The 16340-nt window shown below is 41.3% G+C and overlaps 2 protein-coding genes across 6 annotated transcripts in view; one reads left to right on the top strand and one right to left on the bottom strand.

Moving 5' to 3' along the window:
* Positions 1–101: 101 nt before the first annotated feature.
* Positions 102–9121, top strand: mtfr1 (mitochondrial fission regulator 1). Its single transcript, XM_085172747.1, has 8 exons — positions 102–327; positions 931–1037; positions 1197–1295; positions 1955–2088; positions 2199–2434; positions 2651–2894; positions 4678–4858; positions 5802–9121. The coding sequence occupies exons 2-8, from the start codon at positions 1002–1004 to the stop codon at positions 5847–5849; spliced, it is 978 nt and encodes a 325-aa protein (XP_085028873.1). The 5' UTR covers positions 102–327; positions 931–1001; the 3' UTR covers positions 5850–9121.
* pde7a (phosphodiesterase 7A) overlaps positions 6498–16340 on the bottom strand; it is a 23828-nt gene continuing 13985 nt past the window's right edge. For 2 of the 5 annotated variants that reach the window (XM_085172741.1, XM_085172743.1), the window contains 10 exons: positions 15151–15240; positions 14418–14581; positions 14241–14304; positions 11980–12176; positions 11519–11650; positions 11309–11400; positions 11031–11175; positions 10846–10942; positions 10661–10741; positions 6498–10558 (listed from right to left, as the gene is read on the bottom strand). In XM_085172741.1, coding sequence (XP_085028867.1) covers positions 10284–10558; positions 10661–10741; positions 10846–10942; positions 11031–11175; positions 11309–11400; positions 11519–11650; positions 11980–12176; positions 14241–14304; positions 14418–14581; positions 15151–15240 — 1337 coding nt within the window. In that variant the 3' untranslated portion in view covers positions 6498–10283. The remainder of the gene's footprint in view (positions 10559–10660; positions 10742–10845; positions 10943–11030; positions 11176–11308; positions 11401–11518; positions 11651–11979; positions 12177–14240; positions 14305–14417; positions 14582–15150; positions 15241–16340) is intronic. The other 3 variants (XM_085172742.1, XM_085172744.1, XM_085172745.1) reach the window with 2 other exon arrangements.

Raw genomic sequence — 16340 nt, 5'->3', positions numbered from 1 at the left:
ACTGCGACATAGCTCCGCCGGGAAATGTAGGGAAGTATAACGAACGTCCACATATTTGCTAGCATGTGGTTGGATGGTCTGGTAGAATGGACTGTCGTGATAGCAAATCACGAGACAGATATGTTTTAGAGTTCAATGCTAATTGGTGACCTTCTTTGCCAATCAATTATAATAACCAATCGTGAGGTTAATCTACGTAATCGTTTTTTTCAATTGGTTCAAAACGCATTCCTTAGGTCCTACTATGTTAGCCACTATCCGCTGTCCATGTCCGTCGTGTTGACAAGGTGGAAAAATTGAGAAAGTTATTCTACAAGCGCAAGTCCGGTAAGTTGGAATGGAAGTAAGGCACATACTGATCTTTGGATGTGAATACAATATAAAAACACGTGGTGATAATTGTCTCGGGTACGTTATAAATTATTATAAATGTGTGTTTCTAGGTCAAATCCTTATAAAATTCATCGGATTGTATTAGCTTGCCAGCTGCTATCATTAGCCGGTTAGCATAAATGCCCGCTAAAGTTGAGACTCACTCATTTAGCTTAATCATACACTCTATAAATATGTTGGTCTGTGTTAGGCTCAAAGCGCTTGTTCCCACGCTTATCCTGTTTCGGTAATAAGAGAAGGAGAATTTGTGGCTTATTAATGTTATATAGAAAGGGAAACATATAAATATTCATATCAGTGAGGATTTACAATGTAAGAGCAGCCAAATTGCAAAAAGAAAAAACCATTGTAAATTTTAGGGGGGGAAATCGTTTCAAATTTTTAACATAGCAGAGATTTATTTATTTATTGTTCCAGAGCATCTTAACGCTGTTATACTGTAGATCCACAAAGTTCTTCCATTGCTGTTGTTTTAAAGTGTTGTGTTTGATGGTGGTTGAAACTGACTTTCTCACTCTTGTTCTGTATTTCTTCTAGATGACTGGTTGGTGATAATGATGTTGATGTTGGCACGTGTGCCAGTGTACCCTTGAAACGCACCGACAAGAATGAGCAAAGAGTATGCAAGGATGGAAATGGACCTGGTATGTGACAAATTAGATTAAACACAGATATTTGTTGTTAGTCAGGTGACGGTTTCACATTGACTGAGCTGTATTTAGTTGAATAAAAACTTGGCTGTACCCAGTTAAGTTATTATTCAATTGCTTTGAATTGAATTATTATTGCTTTTTCTGTTTCAGGCTTTTGGATCAGTGAAGCCTTATGGGTCCTCAAGAAGTATTGTGAGGAGAATTGGTACAAGTCTCCCGATTAAACCCTGTCCCAGGGTAAATTTTCAGGTGAGGCCAAGTTACTCTCATTAGAGCTTTTTTTTTTTTTTTTTTTTAAAGTTTTTTCTTTTTCATTTTCTTTTAAGACAATGACGTGTTGTCTCTCTTATGAGTCATTCCTTTCTCTTCATCTGTTTTCACGCACGTCTCTCCTACCTGCTGGAGTCACTGCCATGTGACAAAATCACATGCCCTCTTCAACTTTTGTTTACCTCTGCTCGTCTGACTGTTTTCATTTTAGAACCATAAACAGTTTGGGTGAAGGGATATTTGATTAGCACTCGAACACTGACTATAAACCTTTAAGAATTTGATTACCATTTTAAAAATGTTAAAAACTGGCTCGCTGTTCTTCACTTTCCTTCAACTCTGTGCTTTTCTCTTCCTTTCTTCTGTCTCCAGCTACCCTCCGTAGCTATGAGGAATGCAGTATGTCTGCTGTAGGTCAGTTGGTTCAGCAACCTTCAACAACCTTGAGTTGACTAATTCCTACTGAGCTACCTGAACCTTTGATTAACAATGTGTAGATGCTCTTCCTCTAAACTAACCTTATTTTTACTGAATGATTTTCTAACATTAGTTGTTGTATGTGTGTCTGGTGTGCTATCATCAGGCTTTTTTTTCCCCCCCCCCTCTAAGCATTTTTTTTTTAAATCCTCCTCTGATAGCTTTATCCATACCATGATGAAGCTGGTGTCTTGATTGGCAGCAGGAGGCAGAACTGCCTGGTGGCCACTCTGGCTGATGTTGCATGGATCGACAGGGATGAGGATGATGAAGACGACTATTTTAGCAGGCCGAGGTAAGACTATAGTCTGTAAAAAGATATCTCTGAATCAGGCTGAAGACTTAAGCGCTTGTAAAGAGTTACTAGAAGCAGACAGTTTTATTTCAAATCTGCAATGGAAACAGGTCGGGGATCCCACCAGGACTCATGTTTCGAGCCCACCAGCCTCACCCTCGCAGAAGTCGCCTAAACCACCAGAACTCTCTACCCAGTATGCATCATGGAGCTTTGGATTCACAGGCGTCAGCTGCTGCCAACAACGAAGCCATTCAGAAGATCAGTGCGCTGGAGACTGAGCTTGAAAAACTCAGGGCTCAAATTGCACAAATTGTTCTGGCTCAAGAAAAGAGTGCACAGCCAGGTACTGCTTAACAATTCTCTTACAAAGTTTTTTAAATTGTATTTTAATTTTTTGCAACATACTAAATGACTGTATAGTCTCTTATTTTTCTCTTCATATTTAACTGTAATAATGGAGATTTCCCTCTAGATGGCAGCAGAGTGTCACATGGCGTATACTCTATTTTCTTTCTTTTTTCCTCTTTCTTTTGTGTTACATTTGCTGCTACTACCATAGGGGCACCTCCTTCCCCTCTACCCTGTGGCAACCTGCCACCTCCCCCACCACCTCCACCACCTCCCCCTCTTCCACCCCCACCCGCAAGTCTGCAGCGGACATTTTCGGCCATTGAACTAATAAAAGAGCGTAGAGGGAAGAAGACATGCGGCCAGACAGTTTTGGAGTCAAGACCTGCCGAAATCCCCAGCATGCTCGATGTCCTAAAGGACATGAACAAAGTCAAGCTGCGATCAGTGAAAAGGTAGGCCTCTGCTTAAGACATGAATGAGATACATTTAGAAGTAATGAAAAGTGGCCAGTGAAGTGTTTCTGAGGTGTTTGAAGTCTCATTAGTGAATGCAAGTGGTAAGGGCCTTTCACACCAGACGCACAAAATCCAGGCGTATCTTTTGTGCATTAAAAATATTGTTCGGATTCACCCTTTTGTTAATGCAGCAGTTCACACCAGCCATATAATCTCACTGATCAAATTTGTGTCATTTATTTATTTATTTATTTTTTCAATGTTTTGCATCTGACCAATCAGAACGGTACATTTGGCAACATGTGCACTCATAGCTCAAATTGTCCACCGGTACTGAATATACAATGATATGGAAGTAATAAAACACAATGCTATTGTTACCTCTGACACGCACTACTGCGGCTCTCTTGGCTCTCTGCTAACAAGAGTTCAAACTGCCCCACTGACATCCTAAAATATGTACGAGACCTGATACAGTCTCAACTCCTGGATCAAACCATAATATTTTCCCTGCTGCTGCTGTTACAATTGGATGAATCCAGAATCTCAGCCTCTTCCTTTTCTCATTTAGAAAACTTCATTTATTTTTATTTATTTTTATTTTTTGTTTGTTTTTACAGTTGTTTTCTGAGGACAAATTTTCTGCAAAAAACGCAACGCATTCTCTGTGTGTGTGTGTGTGTGTGTACTGGTTACACGTGAAGTTCGGCTCCGTAAAATTTGGAATTTCCTGTCATTTTTATGCATTGCGCTCAGTGTGTAACGGCTTTTAGAGTGTGACACAAAGACATTCATCTGAATCTGACACCTCCTTGCTAAGTATAAGCTAATTCAAGATGAATCTCCATTAAGTCATTGACTTCATGCATTACTTCAAATTCAACTTCATGTTATCAGACACATAGTGTCGTCTTCTGTTTTATTAAGCCGCTGCTACTCAAGATGTTTGTATCACACTACATTCCTATGTAGTGCCAGAGCTACTACATGCCCATATTACAGTATTGTGTGCTTTGGTCAGGCTGTTGGAAAACTGATATGTGTAATCACATTGAGAAAAGTTAAAAAGAAAAAAAAAATAGGGGTGGTAGATGTTGTTTGCCAAAAAATGGGTCATTTTTGCCCGTTGCTAGGTGGTTGCTAGGCATGTAGTGGCTAGGCTATTGTAGTGAAATTAAAACAATAGAATGCTTTCCTCAGGTGTTTTTAGGTGCATAAAGGCTAAAAACACGTCACTGTTGCTAGGCGGTTTCCAGGCTTCATAATACAGAAAGCATAATTCAACTAATTCAATCAAATTAGATGATGTTATCATGAAAATAATGCAAGGTGTTGTAGGGCCGTAAACGTTAAGATCCTCTTAGCATGTTGCTAGGCAACGTGATGACGTTATCATTGTACTATAGTGATAGTAGCGCCCATGTTTATATGTTCCCTATCTCATCCTAGATCAGTGGACTAATCTTGATGAGGTTTTGCATAAACATTGTCTAGAGCACCTGTGTGACGTACACAAATATTTTATACAAATCCCACAGTCCATACACAGTCCGTACATATTTGTTCAGTTGCGCACCGAACGGAATGTCCCACTGTAGAGCAGAGTGGAATGTCAGATAAGAACGATATGGCACAATAAAATGTATGATGGCGTACCTGTGTGCTGGGTTTGGTTGTTGATAATTTTTGGAGGAGTTCACAGAGAAAGAATCAAACACTCAGTGATTTGGTGTGTTACAGTAACATTGGTAAATGCCCCATCACCTGTGTGTGTTTACAGTCGTCTGGTAGAAGATGATGCCAAAACAAAGTCCAAGGAGCCGGCAGATGCTGCAGCTCTCATCGCCGAAGCCTTGAAGCGCAAGTTTGCTCATCGTCATCGAAACGATAGTGAACGAGATGACACGGAAGAATTCAAAATTCCTGTCATAGAAGCGGAGCCTCAAAAAGAAACCATTCTGGTGAGAAATGTTGATGTATTATAAGGAGGCTTATATTAATTAAAAAAAAAAAAAAACCAAAAAAAAAACAACTTTTATTATCCAGAAGAAGTGAACTCAACACTCCAGATGGTCTGTTACTCAGAACCATGCATGAAGTTGTTCTTCAGAACAGTTTGTAAAAGGCCTGCCTTGTCAGAAAATATTTGGCAGGTGTTTGGATGAACCATCTATCACAGGCTGACGTCAGTAAATCAAATCTGTAAATTACAGAACAGAGTGGTGAGGAGAAAGTTTTGTATTTTGGAATTAGCTTTCAAATGAGTTCAGTTGTGTCCACAGCGGGTTTGCTTGTTATTTTCACTGTTAGTCTTTTGAAATGTTACTGTATTTGGCAACTGTTTTCCAAGTTGACAAAATCACATCATCATTTTTTTTATTTGTTTAGAATTTTTCTCATTTTTATTTTAGTAAATTGTGTTTTTTTTATTTATTTATTTATTTTTTATTCAGTTTTAGTCTTTAGTTTACTTTCAGTTAACTATGATAATGTTTACCAGCCTGTGTAGTTAGCGTGTTGGAAAACCACTCCTGCTGTCTTTATAAGTAAAATGGAAAAAATGTTTCATCACACCTGAAACATCCTTTAACTTCAACCATACTGACCTGATGTTTCTCTAAAGGATGCTGATTGTTCAACACTAATTGGTTCAGCTACAAGTTAACAATTTGAAGCAGAACCACAAGCTGATTTTATAAAAGGGCAAAAAAAATCTTCTTAGCGGTTACAAAAAGCTGAGTAAAATATTTAAAACTCAGTGTTTGTAGATGTCAGTTCAGATGGCACAGATATCATTTTTAAGCAACATTTCAGGATCTTAATTCATTCTTTTGTCATGCAGTTGTTTAAGTGCTCTGCAGATTTCTCATGCACTTAATTCTGCTGTTTTCTGTTTTTCCACAGTTTGGGCAGCACATGTTGAAAGCAACTGGAAAAAGAAAGTTGGTCTGAACAGACAATGTAAGCCTAAGGTCCAGATGTTCTGTAGATGCATTGAAATTCCTTTTAATCTAATCTGTTTCTTTGGAAGGAAAAGGGATTTTTGCCGGAATACAACCTCAAGTCTCACCAGTCATCCTGACTGATTTTGCACTTTCCTAACTTATATCAACTTCTTTCTTTTAAAGACGTTTTATTGTAATTTTTTTGTTGTCGTTGAACTGAAGGTCTTAATTTTTGTGTTCAGTCTCAGTCTCGAGTGAAAGTAAATTTTATTATTGAAACTTTGGGTTTTGCTAAACCTGCGCCTCAGCAGGGCTGATCAGTTTCCTATTTTTTTAAGACTGCATAAAAGCTGAAGAGTTCATAGGAAAGGAAGATTTTCTGACTTGTGCACTTTGTTGCCTGACGTTTAGACTACTTTATGATTAGGATCTGTTTATGTTTTGGTTTAAGTGAATAATTTAGTTTTTAACACTTAATTATGGCTTAGATTCGTCTCAGTGTAAATTAATGTGTTATCAGTCAGGTTTCAGTGACGCTGGATAATATTTCATCTTCTTCCCAAGTTGCCAGTTTTGCCTTTAGCTGGTTCACAATTATGCATATGTTTTTCTGTGTGATTCGCCTTTAAGAACCAAAGATGTTTCACTGAAGCCCTTCAGGATTTCACCTTTCAATACCAAATTTTGCATTTCATGTCCCTTTTTTTTGTCTTTTTGAAATTAACTGCTGCTGGATACTTAACGGTACTGGGACACATGCAGCGTTTTTTTTCTACCTCTGCTAGGAAACACTCTCCTAGATTCAAAGTTCAGCAACAACACTAAAGAAACACTACGCTGTCACGATACTGCGAAGCTCTGTATTGACAGCATGTTTTAACAAACGTACCCAAGGTCATTAGTATTGCATAAATCCTGCTTTCGTGTAGAGGTTCGTCACATTTCCAAGTCTGGATTGGATTCAGAGGCATTTGAGGTTTTTAGGAAGTGTTTTGTTTAATTAAGGAATGCACATTGTTACTATTTGTGACTATTATGTATGCCATGTAATTGCTGTTGAACATCAGCTGGATTATCTTTCATGGGGAAAGTGGAGTGGATACGTCAGTAGTAATTGTTTTTGTTGAAGTTGTCTTACATAAAAGTTAATTTATCAAACTAATAAATAAAAATTTGTCTATCCTGACCTGTTTTGTTGTAATTTTTGCAGAAGTTGTGAGTTGAAGAAATTATATGATGATTTGGTCATTTTGAGAGTTTTTATCTGAAAATCCATCATTGTGTGATTTCAGATTAAATAATAGACTTAAAAAAACAGTCAACCTGGAAACTGAACATTTTATAAACCTATTATTGTTCAGCTGCTTAACACAAATATCTAATCAGCTGTTCACATGGAAGAAACTACAAAATCCCATTTACTCCCTCTAAAACTTGCATCTCTGCATGCAGTGTACCCTTAAACAGCCTGCCCTTCTATAAATTTCAGCTTCCATTCAAACTGTTTTTGATGTAACCCTTATGGGTAATTTTTACATGCATTTTACATATTTGACTGAAATTGCGCACTCACTAACTGCTTCAGTAGAAAAACCTGTTCAACTTCTTGCTAATGCAAATCTATAGAAAAGCCAAACACCTACCAGAAATTTAGTGCACTCGTAGAGATAGGTGAGATGACCTGCTGAAGTTCAGAATGAGGAAGAAAGATGATATAAATTATTTGTAATATTTGACTGTTGAAACTGCTGATCCACTGGGATTTTCTCACAAAGCCATCTCTAGGGTTTAGAGAGAATGGTTAGAAAATAAGGAAATATCTATCAGCAGTTGTCAGAGGAGAATGTGCAGACTGCTGCAAGCTGATACGAAGGCAACAGTAACTCAAGTAGCCACTCGACACAACCAAAGTATGCAGAAAAGCATCTGAATATTCAACTTGTTGAACCTTGAAGCAGATGGGCTACAGCGGCAGACGACCACACCGGGTTTCACTCCTGTCAGAACAGGAAACTGAGGATAAAGTTTGTGTCCAAAAAAAATTGGTAGTAGAAGATTGGGGAAAATGTTGCCTGGTCTTTGTGATGCAGCATTCAACACAAATTCAGGGGTCAGAACTGGGTTTAAACAACATGAAAGCCTTGTATCAAAGGTCCAGGCTGCTGCTAGCGGTGTAATGACGTGGGGGATAATTTCTTGGTACACTTTCTGAGCATTGTTTAAACAGCACATCCTACCCAAGTATCATTGCTGACCATGTCCCTCTATGACCACAGTGTACCCATCGTCTTGTGTTTGCTTCCAGCAGGATAACACACCATGTACAAAGCTCATATCATAAACTGCCTTCTTGAACATGACAATGAGTTTACTGTCCTCGAATTGCTCCCATAGTCACTAGATCTCAATGCAACAGAGCAGCTTTGGGATAGTGAAGCAGCAGATTCACAGCTACAGTGTGACGACATGAGGTCAACGTGGACCAAAATGTCTGAGGAATCTTTCCAGTACCTTGTTGAATATATGCTATGAAGAATATGAAGGCAAAAAGGGGTCGTAACCCAGTAGTAGCAAGTTGTACCTCTAAAAAGAGCTCGAGTGGGCCTACTGGTTTCACAGCTTGCCAGTATCGACGTGATTATTTATTAACTGGTGTAAAACTCGAGCATTTGTCAACAACGGGTTTTATTATTCAAATTGTAACTGCAACAGGCATGTATCAAAAAGGTCAATACAGCAAAGCCTTTACAAAATCTGGCTTGACACTGAAGTCTTCCCAAAAAAATGGCTGTCGCAACAAATTGTAAACAGTTTTTGTCAACAGTCTTACAGCACTTAACAGCAAAATACAAATCAGCTAAAGTAAGAAAAAAAAGCACCTGTTATCTTTCAAAATGTATAAACACAAACACAACTTGTGGCACTATACAGAATCAAAGTAGACAAACCAAACACGAAGAAATGGAATGTTCAAATTCACTCGACAATTTTGTTTCCGTACAAAAGAAGAAGAAAAGAAAAGATAGCTGGAGTTGTTCCTCGCAACAAAAGGCAAAGGGATCGGACAGTGCATCAAAAGACAAGCACGCCATGCACTTGATGGGAACAGGAGTTGGTTTGGTCACTTAGCATAGTTTGTGCATAGTTGTAAGGCATCAGTCGAGCAGTCCTTTAGGTTTCATGTGGCTGTGAGACATTCTGAGGAGAGGGAGACTCCTTAGCTAGATCCTAACCACCCAATAATAATAATAATAATAATAATAATAATAATAATAAAAACTTGCATTATCCTCCTCCCCTTTTACAAAACAGAAATAATTAATAAAAAAAAAAAAAAAAAAAACCATCTGCAAACCCTGAGCGAGTCGAGTTGCGTGGAGTTGACTTCCAGGTGAGATGCATGTGCGGTGACTAACCACCCTCCAGTCTGGCAGGGAAGGTTCCCACCCACCCTCACCCCACTGCCCCAAGTTTAACCAGGACTGGATGATGTGGAAACATCAGAAAGAGACTATTTCCTATAATACCTTCACAGGATGTCTTGGAAACAAAGCTGCTCATCGAACGCCGCTGTTATTCGGGAGTGCAGGAACACATGATAGAACAGGTGGAGTCATTTATGGCATCTGGTGTGTCTGAATAAGGTTCTGCTCATGGCTTTGACAGGGGGTGGGGTGTGTGTGTGTGTGTGTGTGGGGGGGGGGGGGGTAACAGTTCAAAATGAGTGGTTTCTTCACATCTGTGCTTCGAAGGCAAATGTGGGGCCGACGTGATTCGTTTCAGTTCGACGGAAAGATACAAAACAAACAAGACGCGTAAACAGTCTTCGTAGAGGCAGCAAAAGGACTGGGCTTGTCACATTTTTTTTTTCTGTTGTTGTTTTTTTTTTTTACATGAGGAAGAATCTTCAATACCAATGCAACAACGGCATTACTCCAAAGTCTTAGAAAGGTCTGAACACTCCAGTTGTCTCAGTCAATACAGTTCAGATCATTCTTCAAATCTTTGTTTTCAAATGGCACTTAAAAAAATACCAGAAAAAAGGTCTTCTTCAGTTCTTATACTGCTTTCTCCTTAAAGTTCACAAACTTCAAAAAAAAAGAAAAAAAGGTGGTGTGTTCAGTCAGTAATGCCAAAACTACAGTGGACAAATAAATAAAGCAAATAAAAAGAAAAAATACAGCAGTAGCCAAATGAGGTATCTATGTATTGCTCTATGCCAAAAAAAGAGGAATTAAAATTAAATAAATTAAGTAAAATCAGTGGTTTATCAAGATGGGAGGCCAAAGCAACAAAACATAAACTAGGTGTTCGGAACGGGTGGGGCAGCGACGTGGCTGCAAACCGCTGGGTGCCCCACCCGACCCCCTCAGTGTATTGTGAGGCCCTGAGGCCCCCCAGGGGTCACGAGGTTGAGGTGAAATGGCACAGAAGGAGTGTGTCAGGATTCTCTGCTTCCCTGAGGTATTTCTTTGGAGCTGGTTCCTCCTGCGGTCGTAGCTGTGCTGCCGTCACTCAGCGCGGTGGCAGCGTCTCCTGTGTCTGCGCAGGCCGTGCTGGGCTCTGCCTCCTCGGAGACCGGAGCCGGCTCCTGCTGTAAGCCTCCCCAGCTGGCCTTGTTTAGCCCCATGTGACCCAGCATGGTCTGGGACAGACGTGTGTCACAGAAACGGGCCCACTCTGCAAACAGCGGCTCAGCCACATATGTCATAAAGCCTGAGGGAGGAGAAAGGGTGGCAGATGCTGATTAGGACGAGTATTTGCATTACACGCAAGCCATTGATAACGGGGGAATAAAAACAGAGCCAAAATCCTTGCCTATTTGAATGTTGCCGACTGTGTTCATCTCTCTGTCGCAAAGTGGGCTGACTTCAAGTTTGTGCTTCTTCTCAATGTCTCCTGCAGGAGTGTAACAAAGACTTTAATAAACAAGAAGAAAGACAGGACCTCCAATCTGGAGAAGAAAGAGCGAAACAAATAAGGGAAAAATATGGACAGATAACCTTGTTGGAAGAACTCCTCTGTCACTTTCTCACTCCACTGTTTGCTCAGCTCCCATGGTCTGCAGGGGTTACAGATATCTGCACACTTCAGGGCCATCTGCATGAATTGGAAAAGCAAAGATAAATATGAACCTGCTGTTTGCTGAGATGCAGCAAACAGCAGGTTTTTTTAAACCAACACTGACCTGCAGGACGAAATGACGATGGCTGGCGGTGCTCATGCACAGGTTCTCCTGGTCCAGGTGCAAGCGAAACCTGGACAGGTAGTCATTCTGCCTGCTGATGTCCGTGGCCAAGATTAAGGAACCCAAATCCCTCTCCATGTTCAGCCTGAGGTAATGCAAAGCATGTTTGTTTAAGAAAACACATTTTAAAGCAAAGAGCAGTCTTATGAAAGAACTGTTTCTGTACAGCCTTGTAAGTGGCACAGTTTGAGTTCTCTTTGTGTTTCTCAGTGTCTGACCTGTCCTCAGCAGGCAAATGCGAAAACAGCCCAGTCTCTCTGAGCAGACCCACTGCTGACTTCCAGTGGTGGTTTTCCAGAACTGAGGTATTCTGGGTGTACAAACGAGAAATTGTGTGTGCATGTTAATTTAATACATCGTACAACATCCTTCACTGAAGTCTTCTAATAAGTTAGGCAGGCTAAAGAGTGACTGCTTTGTTGCCTTACTCTATAGAGTGTGGCAAGATAGTGGTCAGTCTTGATGAGGAAAGGCTGGTTGACCCCAGGATGGTCCAGGTCATGGGTGGCAGCTGCTAAGAGTCCCAGTAAGATGTCTTTGGAGGTCAGAGACTTGGCAAGCTGCACAAAAAATAATGCAAGAAGGGTTTAAAATACAAGAATGCCTTCTCTGAAGAACTCTCAGCTCTGCAAATAGCATACTTTTATTCAAAATCTGTCTGTAAGAGCACTTATTTGGATGCATTATCAAACGCACATCTTAATGGTAGCATTCACTGGTTAGACTGAAAGAAGCTGATGAGGAAAGCCTGTACTGTGAGTTGAATACCGTTGAAGCAAGAAACCTTGGCTATGCAAGATTTTTTTTAAGAGGACCTTGTTGTGGCTAGCAAAGGACTGGGTGAGAGTTAGCTACTTAAACCCAAAAGAGCTCAAGTGTTTTGTCTCACCATGGGCTCTCGCAGGTAGCAGTACATGGCCTGTGTGACATCTGCAGCATGGACAGCGTTGTGGTATGGGTTGTCGCTGTGGTAGTCCTCCTGAACCATGACCAAAAACCTCCAGAGTTTGACCATGTCCAGCTGGAAGAGCTCCACCAGCCCATACTGGTTCAGCAGGTGGAAAGTCAGGGTGATCAGGCTGTTTCCTGAGCAAGAAGTCAAATCAGAATGATCACTCTGCATTCATCCCTTAAGTTCACCTATAAAAGCTGCAACTGAATGCTGCTGAACTCTAAAACAACAGTAATCACTTATATTGGCAGTCTTTTTTTATGGATGCATTTTCCCTAATTCTGCCTCCACTACACCACCTCCTCCTTCTCTGTCTAATTTTTAATAGTTGTGATTTTCACCACTGCAATCCTTAACTCCTGCTTTTGAAGTTTAACTCAGGTCAAGTCAGAGACGGGTCAAGAACATGTCTTAAAGCTGTTTTGATGATCGGATTGAGGTTACCTCAATTATACAGTGCAGGATGTGCAATTATATACATGATAAGAATTTCTTTTCATCCCCATTACGAGAGTGGCACTTAGTGGTTCAAAAATAAAGAATGTAGAAAAAACGAATTACTTTTGTTTACTATTGACTTCCTGAACTCCACTGCTGCAGTCTGGCTTTCACACAGACCAGCTGCCCCCCCCCCCCCCCCCCAAAAAAAAAAGGAGTATGATGACAATACAAAGCACAATCTCTGAAGCTCCTTTCACACGTCAGCTTAAGAGAGTTGGAATATTTTCCCCCGTTATCCTTTCTCGGATGTCGTACACAGCAGGAAATTGTCTGCTTCAGACATGCTCTCACTACAGGAAGTACTCCTGGTGGTTTGCGCGAGGGATCTTACTGGACGCAGAGGGGAGGAGGCAGCGCACACGTCACGCCTGCTCGCTAGCAGTAAATACGCCAGAGTATTAGCTGCGCTATTTGCACACTGGTGCAATCAGACATCACATGGACACTGTACTATGCAGCCCGCAGATGAAAAGACCTGCTAATGGAGAAATGACTGACATTTCTCCCACGCACCACTGCCGAGTGCTGGAGTATGTCCCAGCTGTCATACAGTAAGAGGCGGGGTACACCCTGGACAGGGCACCAGTCTGAGAAATTCAGGGCTACAGTGCATGTGTGAAAACAGCTTATGGAAAAATATTCTTGAGGATTTTAGAGGCTACAGGAGTACACACAGAAAGGAGGAGGGGCTAATTCAGAAGAGTATGCACTTCTATCCTATTACACAGATAAATAAATATAGGGCCTCCACACCAATACACTTAAAATAATCCTAAAACTGTACCAGGTATCAGATAGATGGCACCAGCGCCAACACTTTAAATCTCAACCAGAGGTCAGGATTCACCAGTCAGTGTGCACGACAATCAGCCACAACATTAAAACCGCCGACAGGTGGAGTGAATATTGATCATTTTGTTTCAACTCCTTCAGTGCTGTCATTCATGTGGGTGTTACTTTGATAAATGCCACTCGTGAAACATTGTTTCAGAGTCAGAACACGCACACCTTTTCTTCTTTTTACTTGGTCCCTTTAAGGATAGCCGCTGAGGATCATCTGCCTCCATCTTACTCTATCCATATCTATCCTCATGTGTCACACCAAACCTCTGCAGGTCCTCCTTCACTGCATCTGTGGTCTCAGTCTTTTCCTCCTGCCAGGTTGCTTCTTTTTCCTCCGACTGTCACCAAATCCTTTTTCGGTATATCCATCATCCCTTCTATTTGCATGTCCAAACAATCTCAGACTTTCCTCTCTAACTTTGTATCCAAACTGCTCAATCTGATCTGAAATCTGCCTCATTCCCAACAAAAGCATTTTCAGCTCTGCCACCTCCCGCTCGGTCTCCTGTCTTTTTGTCATCCACCTTCACTCTAGTTCTTGCACACCCTCCACATTGTGTCGATCTGGCCTCTAAAGTCACGCAAATTTTGTAATCAGACTGCAAGTGTGAGGCTCCATGTGGATGTAGAGTGGCCATTACATTGCAACAACAGCGCACGCGTGACATTGTGCCGTCCGTGTCCACAACAGAGTAAAATCTTCACTTTGCACTTCTTGTGTCCGTTCCCCGATGGCTGTTTTTGGGTCACAAGGAGGAACTGCGGTTTTAACGTTGTGGCTGATTGATGTCAGTTAAGGCATCATGGCATTTAGAACAACGTCTCAGAAGTCCTACAGATTATATTTTACCTACCATTTGTCAACCTATCGAAGAGGAAAATGTCAAAATTCCAATTCCCGACTTTTTCCAGCATGCACTACGATAGAGAAAAGAGAGAGTTTTACGTGAGGTTTGGAAAAAATAAATTATAAAAAGAAAATGTGCACTTCTGTTTTATTGTGGTGCCAAATATTACAAATAGTCCCATACTCTAGCCTGTCCAGTGTAATCTTCATCGAGGATGTGGAGGGGTATCTGCTGGGGGACTCCTCGCAGCAGACGGGACGAATGCAGGTATCTCTGGAAGCTGAGCAGCCTGTGGACCCGCCTTTCAGGATCATAGCTGGCCGACGTGGAGCCGCAGCCCAGCCGTGCTGTGCACACAAACACACAGACGCACACGATATTTTACAAAGGATACAACATCTAAAACAGACGGCAACGTTAGGGCATGTTCATTTCTAAACCTCGTTAGGCCCGGAGAATTACTTGGCTCGGACAAGCTTGGTGGGGATCTGACACCAACACAGCAATACACAAACAGTTGCTGCTGACACAGCCGCCCACTCATAAGCCTTTCGTCTGGGATCACACAGCAGACATGCTTTGTCAGTGGTCTCTCTCCCTCCCTCTCTCTCACACACGCACACACCCCACAAAAGGCACTGTGTCTGAGTAAACTGTCGCTGCAATCCAGAAACACGTCAGCGTGAGGTAGGATTAATCTTGGGTCAAAAATGTCAACAAGTACACTCAAACGTTTTCATTGAAAATGAAAGTGGTGCTTTATCGTGCACCTGTAAGCCTCAAACAAGGTTTATAGTAAGGCACACCTCAGAGACAAGAACACAGGCGTCTTTCAGTCACGCAGGACAGGACTAGTCTGTGACTCCTACCAGGGAGGCTGGTTTTTTTTTAGTCAAGATGCTCGGGCTGTACTCACTGTGAAGCGTTCGGAAGTCGATGCACAGGTACGGGTGGGAGCTTCTACGTTCCGGTTCAAATCCAACCTGACTTCTCACTCTCACATCTCCTAGAAGAAATCAACACTTATTTCCTCAAGATTCATACAGCGTGAAAAGAAGTCCAGAAGTGCATCCAATTAGTAATCTTGTGGCGCTATATCCTGGAGTTTATCTTGCTTTAGTGACACAAAGATGGGCTTTACCACATGACAATGTAGTAAATCTTCTTTCATTTGTATTCTTAAGAAGCTGAAACTTACTCTGGTTTTCTGGCAACATCCAAAGGCAGGGCAAATATTTATATCTTACTAGTTTCTATTTTTGCGATTTCTGTTATTATAAACTGTTATTTCTCCCCATGTTTCTTGCTACCTGCCCTTTTTAGTAGCTTGTGCTTAAATTGTTTTAATGTCAAACACTTTTACTTCACTGTCACAGCCTCATAGCACTGAATCCTAAAAAAAAAAAAAATCAACAAAATCTTTCAAATTTGCTTTTTTCTAGAAAACCTACAGAAAACCATTTATTATACCTCAGAGTGTTGACAGAAAACCTACCCCACCCCCTCCCCAATCATGTCTCAGCTTTTCTAAACAATTAGGAAATAATCCTTCTTATGTGAAGCTTTGGAACTAAATCGTGACGTGTGACAGGACGCTGTGGTAAAACCCATCATCTCTGTACTCCCCAGCAAGCTAAAACAAGCAAGAGATTGTGAAAAATACTATTTGACCAAGACCCAGTGTGGACTATCCATGTGCGAGCACAGTCACACACAAGCACACACTCCCATGTTCCAGAAGAGGAAACTCAACGGACAGACAAGTCAAACAGCTGAGCATGCAATGCCATGTCAGGGCAGTCTGCTCTACTATTAGTACTCCGAGCCACTGAGAAGGATCTATAGCCGATCTGTGACTGGTTTTAGTAGTCAGGCAGAGAAACAGAGACAGGCTCCAAACTCAGACCTAACAGACGGCGGCCGGCCTGCTTGCTTGCTTGCTTGCTTGTAGGCTGCAGTCGAGAGCAGTGAGAGCACAGTGAGGTGACAGGATGGTGCTATGACTGATGCAGCAAATGCTAGTGTGTTGTTCCAGGCAACACTGTATGAACAGCAAGACTCTATACTGCAGTATACTGATTAAAGGTGCGATGGTATGCTTCCAGC

This window comes from Neolamprologus multifasciatus, chromosome 9 (genome assembly GCF_963576455.1).
Source record: "Neolamprologus multifasciatus chromosome 9, fNeoMul1.2, whole genome shotgun sequence".
Taxonomy (NCBI): domain Eukaryota; kingdom Metazoa; phylum Chordata; class Actinopteri; order Cichliformes; family Cichlidae; genus Neolamprologus; species Neolamprologus multifasciatus.
This window is presented reverse-complemented; position numbering and strand designations above follow the sequence as displayed.